The sequence below is a fragment of the Rhinatrema bivittatum genome, chromosome 6, assembly GCF_901001135.1.
Source record: "Rhinatrema bivittatum chromosome 6, aRhiBiv1.1, whole genome shotgun sequence".
Lineage (NCBI taxonomy): Eukaryota > Metazoa > Chordata > Amphibia > Gymnophiona > Rhinatrematidae > Rhinatrema > Rhinatrema bivittatum.
This window is the reverse complement of record NC_042620.1, coordinates 113,980,171-113,992,319: the sequence shown is the minus strand read 5'-3', so window position 1 is coordinate 113,992,319 and position 12,149 is coordinate 113,980,171. Positions and strand designations below refer to the sequence as shown.

General features: G+C 41.6%; 1 protein-coding gene across 1 annotated transcript; it reads right to left on the bottom strand.

The window, feature by feature from the left end:
• Positions 1-642: 642 nt before the first annotated feature.
• On the bottom strand, positions 643-11,598 carry CDCA7 (cell division cycle associated 7). The gene is made up of 10 exons (XM_029605801.1): positions 11,342-11,598; positions 7,634-7,771; positions 7,091-7,201; positions 6,191-6,442; positions 5,088-5,165; positions 4,758-4,946; positions 3,288-3,428; positions 2,585-2,734; positions 943-1,079; positions 643-828 (listed from the first exon to the last, which is right to left on the bottom strand). Exons 2-10 carry the CDS (start codon positions 7,697-7,699, stop codon positions 798-800), a joined length of 1,155 nt encoding a protein of 384 aa, XP_029461661.1. The 5' UTR covers positions 7,700-7,771; positions 11,342-11,598; the 3' UTR covers positions 643-797.
• Positions 11,599-12,149: the final 551 nt, after the last annotated feature.

The following is a 12,149-nucleotide window of genomic DNA, read 5'->3' as shown; positions in this document are numbered from 1 at the left end:
TGAACTCTGTGGCAATTTTCCAACTTCTGGCCTCATTAAAGAATGGACTTTGGAAACCCTTACAATCTCCAGACAAGCAATAACTATGTATCTAACTACTTTAAACTAGAAATCTTCCTAACTCCCCATACCCCCAAAGACTGAAGCATTAAACACACCCCCCGCAACCTTATTTACAGTGTGCAGCATAAAAAGGCTTACAGCCAAATGCAACGACTTCTTCCACTGAGTGGAAGCAGATCCCAAACAGAAAAAAAAAAAAAAAGGACCAGTCATCTGAGGTGCGGCACAGGCTCGATTAGTTCTCTTCTCCCCAAGAGACTGGGAGAGGGAGTATATTTATAATTCAAGGTTGATTATCTCCTAAAGTACAGCTAGAAGGCTGTCTCTTAACATCCACCACTGTGTGAAAGTATAGCGGGTGGGAGGGTAATTAAGATAACTGAGGCTAGCTCTGAATTGGCTATGTTACTGCTTCTTTGCATCTTATTAATGGGCCACTGAGTGTGCAATTTTTGTATCATTATGAACTATTCAATAAAATTAAGAAATAACGGATCTAAAAAATAGGAAATATGGGCAAACAGCCAAGTGCCAGGTTAAAAAAAATCAAACTGACAACAGGTTTTTTTAGTTCGATTAAAAAAAAAAAAAAAAAGAAAGCCTTATTTTCTCCCCCATTTCCAGAGGAAGAATGCTGATATCAACCGTAGAAAGCAATAGGAGCGATCCATCCATAGTGTATCGAAAGCTGCATGGAGAGGGGATGCCAGCTCCGAGAAGGTCCTGCACATGCTTCAATCCTCCATTTCAAATTCACGTTTAAGGCTACGAAAGAACACACAAGATGGAAAAACAGTTATTTTAAAATGAGCACACACAGCCACATAATCGAGCTTTGGATTAAGCCCGCTGGTTTCAGTAGGCTTTCTTCCACGTTACCTTTTCAGGTAGGCATGCACATTGTCATAGCCGTGGTACTTGGCCAGGTACACCAGCACGCCAGTGGCACAGCGACCATCGCGCTGCCTGCAGAAACTGCAGTTGCAGATCCCGCGACAAGGAGGACAGTACCAATCCTGAACAAAAAAAAAAAAAAAAAGGAAGTTCTCATTTGCAGGTATTGACATCTGAATTAGTGCTAAGAATTAAACCAGATGACTCCTTAGGCCTGTATTCACTTCCGCCTGATTTAGCAGCTTCCCAAAACACAGCTAGCTGCTACTGCCCTCCTCCCCCCTTTCTTTGAAAGGTGCACAGCACCTGAACAGTGAAAATTAGTGGTCAGAACTAGAAAGCAAGGCATGATCTGACTGTACCAACATATAGTCAATCGTTACATGCTATGTGGCCCCTGCTAGGCCACTGGAATGTACTATGCTTTAAAACGAAGACACTTCAGCAATGGGAGGTTTGGGGGAGTGTGGGTTATAGGTGGGTTCTACCTCTAGAGGGTAAGAATAAAGTCTGAGAGTATACAATGCTCTCACGAGCACTGGCAAAGGAGTCTTTGGGAGTTCAGTTGAGGAGTTCCCAGGAGCCTACTGAGAGGATGTGAAGGAATCTTGCTCAGAAGAGAAAAAACTGTTCCAGCAGCAAATGGTGGAAGACAAAGAACTCTGAACTTCCAAGTACTAGAAACAAGTGGGAAGATTCGGGGCCATAAGAACATGCCATACTGGGTCAGACCAAGGGTTCATCAAGCCCAGCAACCGGTTTCCGACAGAGGCCAAAACCAGGCCACAAGAACCTGGCAATTACCCAGAAACTAAGTCCTGTTTAAAGAGTACTTAGAGAAAATTCAAGAAGGACTTAACATAGGCTCCCCCCTCTGGAGCTCAAACGTAAGAAGCTCGTTGGGAGAAGCATAAGGTGCCGTGAAAACTGTTGGGCCTGAAGTGTAAGAAAAGAATCTCACCTGCAGCAGCAGGTTTGGAAATTCTAAAGAACTGCAAGCTGACTTTTTCTGGAATGGACTTCTTGTATTGCTTGAGATTTTGCCAATCCTTTTTCAGTAAACTTTTCTTCTGTTTGGCACATACTTTGGGTATCAACTTTTTTTTTTTTTATATGCCTTTATATGCAGTATTCCTGCCCCCGTTCCATGGATCCCAAACTGTTTTTCCTCATCCTGTGTAAGTGGACGAGGACTCTCCAGGAGTGGAATGTGTGACCTCCCCCCTCCCGAAGGGCGGGGGGTTACACATACAACATATCTATTTGGCTTTGTAGAACCAGAATGTTTTTGATGCTTCTTGGATCAGGACCAAAGGCTGGTGTTGGGCAAGGTGGTATCGAGCTCAAACACACCACACTTTTTTTTTTTTTTTTTTTTTTTTAAAATCAGCGCTGGTAGTAAGCACTAACTTCTTAAAAATCCTTATTTCTAGCTATGAAAAAAAAAAAAAAGTTATCCATTTGACACATTTAAAGGACTGTCCACTACCCAGTATACATGCTGCAGGTTAAACAAGCCTTGCTCCTACAGTTTTCTATGAAGTCCCATCCTCCATTATCCTAAATCCAGGAGAAATAAACACAGAAAGAATGGCTCTAGCCCCCCCCCCAAAAAAAAAGCTCTTACGGGATCCAACAGCGCAGTCCTGACATCTTCACCATATCTGTTGCGAAGACACGGCCCACAGAACTGACCTCGCACGCCTACACAATCCGGGTTACGGCAGTTGGTCTTCGTATCAATAGTTTTCTGACGACACTGGTGACAAGTACTCCCCTAAAAAAAATGACACATGCATGCAATGTTACATTTCAGATCCTAAACTACAAGTCTTGCTTTGTATCTGGTTCTCAACCCAGTTCTTGGCAGATCCAGAAAACCAGGTTGGCTGGGTGATATCTACAGTGATTGTGCACGAGATTATTTGCATGCAAAATTGCACATTCATTCCAAGACCCTGAAAATCAAATTGGCCAGGTAGCCTCAAGGACAGGCTTGAGACCCACCGGTCTACATAAAAGGCCTATTAATTCTGCACTCAGCTCCTAGAAGACAGGTCCCAGAATTGCTAGTAGGAGAATCAGTGACACCTGGATCACCACATTTTGCTGGCAGGCCATGGACTACCAGTGGTACAAGTCTTATTGATTCTTATAAGGGCTTTATAACAGGAACAAAGTATTAACAGTAATAAAATTAGAGTGATTTTTTGATACAGCAATCCAGTTTTAAAAACAGGCCTTTGAAATTGCACAGAGTACCATGAATTTCTAACACAGTATGCCACAAATTTAATTGTTGGTGTTAAGAAAAAAAAAAAAGTACTTACAGTAACTCTGTTATATACTTTCTCTTTCGAGGAAGCACAAATATTGTCCAGCTCTTCCTCAGTTACTTCTTCCACAGGCCGCACAGTATGTGGAAGAGCAAGCGAGCTCTGGCGACGACTTCTAGGACCAGGGGCTTCATCCTGGGGGGACGGAACCAACCATGCCATTATCCTCCTAATCAGTTTATAACTTTGTATATCCTCAGATTCATGCAAACACTTCTATTTTGCCATGTGGCCCAGCACAAGATGAGATATTAACCTTTCCTAAATTGTTTATATTGTATTTTCACATGAATGTTGAGCTCACTCTGGTTTCTACACAGTACCCATCGTGGGCATACATGCACAGCAAATTTTTTTTTTTTTGCTACCCACACCTCTGTACCCAGTTTGCAGGTACTAAGACAAGGTCTGTCTGCCCTTGAACTGTGCTGGTCATAAAAGCTTTTCGAGCACTTTTAAAATTCCCCAACACTATCCTCACCCACACAGCATGCACCAGGCCTTCAGCACACTCACTATTCCCATATAACAGTTGGTTACAGAAGCCAGTCAAGCATTCAGATAATGGAGGAACTCAACTCCATTACACTGCAGGTTTAATATCCTGCCAGACTGGGCAGTGACTGCAGTGCAATGGGCCAGACTTGTGATGACATCCTCATGATAGTCACTTAAAACTGCAACCTACTGAAAGCTAGAACAAATAAAACTGGTATACATGTGATACCTATAGAGACCAGCAATTTGTCATTTAAAATGGTTTCCCAGTTGATACATGTTCACACTGCAGTTTAGAAGGCACAATGACCTTTTCCCCACAGTCCATACAAAGAAAGATGTTTTAAGAATACAGCAACTGCAAATTAGGCTTTCCAACTGAATGCAAGTTTTCTACACTTAAGGTTATAGTGCAAACAAACCCCATATCAGTTACTTTTAATACTGCATCAAAATTTGACCTTTTACAAAGCATCGCTGTGGACCTAGTACTCAAAACTGAACTTACCTTCTTTTCAAGGGATTACATTTTTAATACAAGACTTTGAAAGAGGAAGAGGAGAAAAGGTAAGACATCCTTACAGGCATGGAGCAATTTCTTGGCCTAAGACTACCTTCTAGTCTGAGCCCATCTAAAGGGAAGCTTAAGTATCTAGATCAGCGTTCAGCCGTCTTGTCCTAGAAGCACACCTTACCAGTCGGGTTATCAGAAGATCCACAATGACTATACATAGGACTGGATATCCAGCATTTGGAAACCTCTCAAGCACATTCACCGAGAACCAATGTTAACTGCATCCCCTACGGTAAGTGTTGGGAACACTGATCTAGAGTGCCTCTGTGCAAGCAATACTCATTGGGGACGAAGAAACAAAACTATTTTGGAATGACCGTTGCAAATATTTAAAAAACTATTTAACTACTTCACCCGACTGGTTACCTTACAGCAAAACAGGCTGTACCCACCTCTGAGCCCTCCTCAGACCACTTCCTTTTTCTTACTAGGTAGAAGCGGTCATCGCTGTCATTGTCCTCACTCAGCGGGCTAGGAGGGCCCTCCAGCAAAGATCTCGACCTAGTGTGGGGCCGCGCATGCCGATCAGGGTTTCTCCTCAAAGCTTCTCCAGCAAATGATCTGGGGGAACGCTTGGATTTCTGTGCAAGGCATTAATTAATATGATTATTACTTGAAAAATGGAAAAAAAAAAAACAACAGGTTGCAATACATGGACACAATTTACCTCACTTCAGGTTTTTATTTTTTGGTAACAAGCAAACTTGCTAATCTCTACTCACTGGCGTAACTGTTGACAATGATCTCCTCCCAATGACAAATCCAGGAATATTGTTTATTTCAGCCATGAGCTGCGCAAGCTGCAGATGGAAAACAGAATATATTTAAGCACCATAATAAAGGCCATTTTCTGTGTTCTAAAGAACAGATCACGTCTCCACCCTATATTCAGTCTACCATTCTGATAAAAATGGTACATACCCAAGATGACAGGTGGACATGATAAAGGGTAAATAGCCAAAGTGTAAATAATGCACAAGACAAGCAGTTTGATAGAAAGGCAGCTCTAGAACAAGAAGTTATGGTACAAGGCTCAGAGCACACAACTGGATAGGTAAAAGATAAATCTAGCTAAATAAGATGCACAGTAATGTTAGGACATTTCTTTACAGAAAGAGTAGTGGATGCATGGAACATTTCCCAGGGCAGAAAATAGAATTCAAAGCAGCACACAATAAGCATTAAGAGATCCTTACTTGCAGGGATAAAAAAGGTTAAACTCATTTTAAAACGCCAGTTTTCAAGTATTACAACAGCAAGGAAAAACTGGTTAGACCCTGGGGTCTTCATCCATTAAGTTTTGATTCTACAAAACTGTGCCCTTTAAAAACCAATGCCTCTTTACCTCCCGAGACTCAGAAACCCTGTTTTAAGGTTTGCAAAGCAGGAAGCGTAACATATTACCAGGTTTCAGACTATGAATTTAAGGATATATTTGACAATATGGCTTACTACACTAAACATTTTATATTTTAGAAACCTTTTTTTAGAGTATCTTTCAAAAGGAGCCATATGGCTCTACAAAATGTATGTTTTGATAGAAAATTCTGAAAATGTAATTGCTAACAGTACAACAGTTTGGAAATGATGTTCCAAGCAGGTGACTAACTTGAGCATGGAGAAAATTCAGGAGCCATATACATGCAGAAGTCTACTGCATCTAACCGTGTAAAGCTACAGCATGTTTTATATATGAACAGAATTCTAGCGCTTGATGTCCCATTAACTGAGCTAGTACTTGCATGTAAAACCATATTTAGAAGCTGAGATTTATTGCTAAACAGGCAGCCCAAGTGCTCAGAACTGAGATTAAAATGGTGCATACCACTGCTTTATTTTCTTTAATGTTCAGAGCTCGCCTTTCCAAGAAGTTTAAGCCTCTTTCATTATCTGAATCAGAGTCTGAATCAGAGTCCTTTGTTGGCCCTCGGGATGCCTCTGCTTGAAGTTTCGTCCTGTTGCTCCTCCTGGTTGGAAATGTGAGAGCTACCCTCAGTGGCCTGGAGGGCTTCCGACAGCCTGCCCGTGACTTCTTGCATTCTTCAGCCATCTTATCTTCCTTGTCAGACTCAAGTTTCTATTACAATAAAGTCAAAGCTCATTTTATGCAAAACAATGCTCAGGCAGAGGAATCAAATCTACTTAAAAGCGTATTTCTGCTTCAAAAGTGGGACACATCTCTTCTGGAAGCATCTGGATTCTATAACCATAAATACCGGCGGTTAAAAGGCCTAGAACTCTGCTGGGGAGAACGTGACCCCCAACCGACAAACTCCAAGTGTGTGGATCTATGTTGAGAGGCCTTACCACCACAGAAGGATATGCAATCACTTGCTGTGAAATCTGAATGTTGTGGGGGAATGGACAGGTTTGAGGATAGAGAAAGGGAGGACCACCAAGTTACTAAGTACTTTCTACAGCACATATTCAAAGTGGTGCCAGGGTTGTGGAAAAGATCTGCTCAGAAAAGCTTCACCTGAAGATGGACTGTATGGTAGTATAAAGACAGTGAATCTACACTTTTTTTTATATAAACAAGACAGTGCAAAAGAGGTAGGTTTTTCTAGGTAAAGGTAGCTGAGATCTGGTGTGATTTTATTCTTTTGAGATCACAAAACCACCACAAGCGTTCTTTGGCAGAACAGGAGACATCCTGACACTAACAGGAAATGTTATTCATGTCAGTCTTTGGACAAAGCAGTTTGTGGAAGAGGCACCAGCTCACCATTATATCCTGGAGCTCAGCTTCTGAAAACCCGCAAAATGATTCCTCATCAGACTCCTCACCAAATATTTTGGCCAGTTCTTCTGGGATGCCTAGCCTGAACCTTGGCTTCTGAAAATAAAAGGGGGGAGGGTGGGGGAAAAAAAAAAAAAAAAGCGAGCCACGGTTTTAAAAAGAAACAATTTTCTATATATTGCACAGAGAGCAAATCACATTTACAAGTGCACTACAAGAGAATAGCTTTTGTTACTAAGAAAATGGCTCAGAGGTTTACAAATGATTTCAGAGCTGTTACAGCAATCACACACGTTAGGTTAGGTGACATTTCAAAGCGTAGAATAAGTAGCTAATCTACCACCAGCAATTACCACCCAGAACCACGGGCAAAAAGTAAAATGAAATTACAGGACACGTTGTATAGTCACATCTGCTGTGTAGAAATGTTAGCAAAAGCATGCAGTTTTAATCATGCAAAGCTTTGGGGGCTTTTGGCATTTCCCAGCACTGCAGACTCAATTTTGTTTATTATTGCACTGCACTTACAGTGTTTGCAAAGTTATCAGAGGCAAAACTGTCACAACTGTCATCCGTGGAGGATGAGGTTTCCATGGGGCGGGGGGACGACTCAAGCTCGCAACTCCGAAGTGTTTAAAATGTCTTTTCTTTGGATGCTTCGCCTGGCTGCAACACAGGGAAATAAGCAGTAACTATTAAAGAAGGTGGGAACCAGCTCTCAGTGCTGGCAGCCATTCAAGTAAATAGCTGCATTCATTCCCCCCACCCACCCCCCAACACACAATTTCTTCTTCCCCAAGCGTAGCCAGAAAGCAAACCTGTACAGGGATTTCTGAATTTAAACAAAAAAGAAAAGGGAGGCAAGCTGCAAAAAAAAGTCTCAAACTCCCACGTTATTCAGCTTACTCAAAACAAAAGCACTGCAGGGCACACAATTTTACATCACAGACATGTACGACTAGCAGGCCCTATGTAGATTATATATGCTGTATTTAAAGCTCAAAAACTCAGCCAGGAGGGTAAGATTTAATGTTTTAAAATATCCCTTCCCCATTAGCCTATAGACATTTTTTTTCTTAGCACATTATCCTGAGTGAAAAAAAGAGAAAAAGGAGCCACTGAGCAGACGCCAAAGAAATGCAATTATATGTAACCTAATAAACGTATATTCAAATATGGATATGTTCAGAGCCCCCACTTTTGCTTATTCTTTTAGAGACAAAAAAAAATCCCTTTGAGAAATAGTTTGGGACTGGAGAAGTGGGGAGGAATATATATATATATATATATATATATATATATATATATAATTTTTTTTTTTTCCACTTGCTGCATTTTTGTTTCATAGGACAAACCATCCTGGTTTGGTTTCAGGCTTTTGCACACATAGCCAAGTACTGCACCCTGGCTCCTGCAGTACTTTATTCAAGCACGCAAACCCAAAAAACTAAGGCCAGACTGGTAATGAGGAGTATAGAGCTGCCATTACCAGTTAGGCAACACACCTCATACATTGTCACACCGATCTGAAAAGGGCCAGTTCCAAAATATGAGAACTCATGTAGAAAGTTCAAGTCACACACATCACCAGGCGGCTTTCACACCATCTGACGACACGCTCCAGCTCCACTGGAATTCTAACCCAACCAGAGGTGCCCAAAACCATGGTCCACAGAGCTCAGTTTTCAGGCCCGCCATGCTTTCCCTTCTGGTACCCAGATCTGGTCAGTGGGAGAGTTTTGTTCTTTGGGGGGTTCTCCCCCTGAGGTGCGGCAGCAAGGCTGCTGGGATTTCCCAGGCACCACCAGCACAAACAAAAGACACATGATAAAGGAAAGGTTGGAGGGGAGGTAAGAAGGAATCAAAGGGGAGAGAGAAAGGAGTATAAGAGGGGATTGGGTGAGTCAGAAGAGGGAAAGCAGGCGATAGGGTGAATGGGATGGGGGGGGGGGGGGGCAAGAGGGAAATAAAAATAAAGTGAGAGGAGTCGTCCATGAAAAGGGGTGAATTGAAGGAGAGAAGGTGGTGTGAGCAAGCATCTCACACCTCCCTCCCTAAGACAAAAGGCCCAGTTTGCCAATTTCAGATAAATATAGATGTATTACTGACATTTATGGGGACCCTACCTTTCCCTTCAATGAAAAAGGGCCCACCCTACTTCCATAAAATCTAAGGGGAGACACCTTCAGGGTGGTTTGAAACATCCTATGTGCCCTTCTTCTTAAAAGAGTTTGGGGATCCCTGAGAGAAACAATATGCAAATCGGATTTTTGTCTGCCCTTTAGTTTGCTACAGCTCCTGTTTGCAACAAAAAGTAAGTCTGCCCAATGTCTAAGGTACTGCTGTTTGACTATCATGCAAATCAAATCCAGATTATAAAAAAAAGCCTCTAAATTTAGATTTTCAACAATAACTTTAGATATTCTCCCAACAAGCCCAGACTGCTTAAATCGTACATATATCCTGTGCTCTGCAAACAACATTCCATTAATTGAAGCCCTAGTTTACAGCAGTAATATTGCAAGTGATGAGAGGTAGCAAGCAACAGGGAACAGGTTACTTGGCACTGTTTATTACAGAATTTTTTCCCTCTAAACTAGCTTTCAAATTAGGAAGATAATGCTCAAAGATCTGTGAGGTCTGCAGCCTCCTAGTATTGTCCTGCACTGTAGGCTGGGCGTGTAAAAGCTATCAGACAAGCTGGTCTTTTAGAAATAATTACACCCTTGGTGTCAGTTTAGCTCCTTTTCCTTAAACCCTCCTTCTGAAAACTAACTTCAGGGCTGGTATGAAGAACTAAAAGTCAGCAAAACTTTTTTTTTTTTTAATTAGGAGTTAGCCATCAAGAGTGCAGCCTTTTTATAAAAGCAAGGCCTAAAGCTGAGAAAACTAGTATAATTGTTAATTACACATTTACATACACAAAACTGGTTGTCTCCCCTCGTTATTCTAAATAACACTGGCTTTAAATTTAAACTGATATTTTAAATGATTACTTGGGTATACTTGTCTAGTGCCTTCAATTTTACATGCCATTAACAAAATTTGTAAGAATCATGAGATAAAACACCTAAAGAAAGCGGATCTGAAAGAGGGACAGACTGCCAGCCTGGCTGCTCCCTAAGCTTTAAGTCATATTAGTCTACCTCTCTATATAGAAATATAGGTTGGCAGACAAGCTAGAAATGATGTTATTTGACTGGCCTAAAAGGTAAGTACAGCTAGCTTTTGAGAGTTTTACTTCATTAATTTGGGGTGAAATATGCTAAGGATCCCCCCCCCCCCTTAGAGAAACACGATAAAGGAAGTATAATTTTCAAAAGCTAGACACATGAACTGGAGTGGATCAAATATTCCACTTGGCAAAGAACTGTCATTTAACATGTCTATAGCGCTACCCGACATACACAGCGCTGTACAAGCATACAATAAGATATTATAAGATAAAGAACCCCTGGATAGCTGTGAATGGAAGTTCATTGCAGCAGATCCTTGGCCGATTGTGACTGAACTGGACGTCCAAAGGAATAGGAGGAAACCGCTGAAAAAGATGCTCGGTAACCTTTACCCCTAAGGTATGAAATGGGAGAGTCCTAACAATTTTCGGTGTACTTCAAATACTCAGCTTCCCAAACCAGTTTCAAGGCACTACTACAGAACTTTTAGCACAGAGGCTCCTAGTTCCTAGCTTTCCAGATCACGCCAGGCTCATCGAAGACTTTCGGGGGGGGCTACACGGTAATAACTCACAACAGCAAGGTAAAGATTTATTAAGAGTTTTAAACATCACGTATAAATTCAAACAAACAATGACAGATTTAGAGCAATCTTTAAGTTGCAGTGGGTTTAGTGGTTTTGTTACAACTAGAAAGAAGCCAAATTAGAATAATTTGGCAATGATTCAGTTTGTTAGCTTTAACGAAAATCCTAAGCGTATGTGTCCCGCACATGGCTTAAAAACCTCCCTTATCACCTGCAACTGGACGATTTAACTTTTCACTTAAGACTTCCCCCATCTAAGAATCAAACTGGGAGATCGGGGCAGTACTAAACTCATTGGATTTTAGTAAACTAAATCGATTTAGAAATAAACACGTGTATTTGATCTGGATCAAATAAGTATGTTTTAACATACTTTTAGTTAAACAAATTAGAAAACGACAAATACCTCTGCATGAGGACCCCCGACACATTTCCCTATAACCAAATAATTAAAACTCACGATCCAGCACTTACCTTTCTAAAAAATATATAAAAACTATAATTCAGAACTGCATACATCAACTTTTATTTTTAAGAAGTGCTTCAGACGCCTTTAATTTTAAGATGCTATGTTAAGTCTTGCCTGCAATCTCCTAAAATCTGAAACAGAAGTTCTTCTGTAGTGTGATCCCTGCTTAGGAAGAGAGGTGGAGGGATGGGGCGGGGCAGCAAATTTCGCGCGCTGAGAGGACACGTGGCTCCTGACGCCTTTTAAATGCCGCACCAGTTTATCACCCTACCCGCTATTGCCAAGTATGCGATTTTCCCGCCTAATTCAGCTACGGTTCCCCCCCCCCCCCCCTTTTTTTTTTTTTATATTTATCGGTGATTTATTTTTCTGTAGCGGGTTTTGCACTGCACTGTTGCCAAGATTGAACCAGCTCCGTCCGACAACGTGCAAGGCGGAGCGGAGACTGGTGCTCTGCACATGCGCACCAACACGGAACCCTGCAAGCAAAAGCTTGCTGAAATCTAACCCTATGCTTCCGGACTCGCGGACGCGCTCTGATAGTGCTTTGCGTGCTCCTAGTACGTTGTCGTTGCTTCCGGTCTGGTATTGACTAATAATGCGGCGCATGCTCGTTGCGGACGATCGCTAACTTTTTACTATCTAGCGAGCAAGATTTATGTTTTGAAACAAAGCTGGACTCGTAAAATAAGGGTGGGAAAAATACTTAACCATTTTTTATTGCGGATAGCAATTTGTTTTATTTCATTACTATACAGTGCCGTGATGTGAACGCGGAACCCAGTTGGAGAGGGGAGGGGGGCGGTAAAGCAG

Coding starts and splice junctions, on each gene's coding strand:
- CDCA7 (XM_029605801.1), bottom strand. CDS start 7,699: ATGGAAACCTCATCCTCCACGGATGACAGTTGTGACAGTTTTGCCTCT. Junction 2,735..3,287: donor AAGTATATAACAGAGTTACT/GTAAGTACTTTT, acceptor CATTTTTTTTAG/GGGAGTACTTGTCACCAGTG. Junction 1,080..2,584: donor GGACTGCGCTGTTGGATCCC/GTAAGAGCTTTT, acceptor TTTTTTGTTCAG/GATTGGTACTGTCCTCCTTG.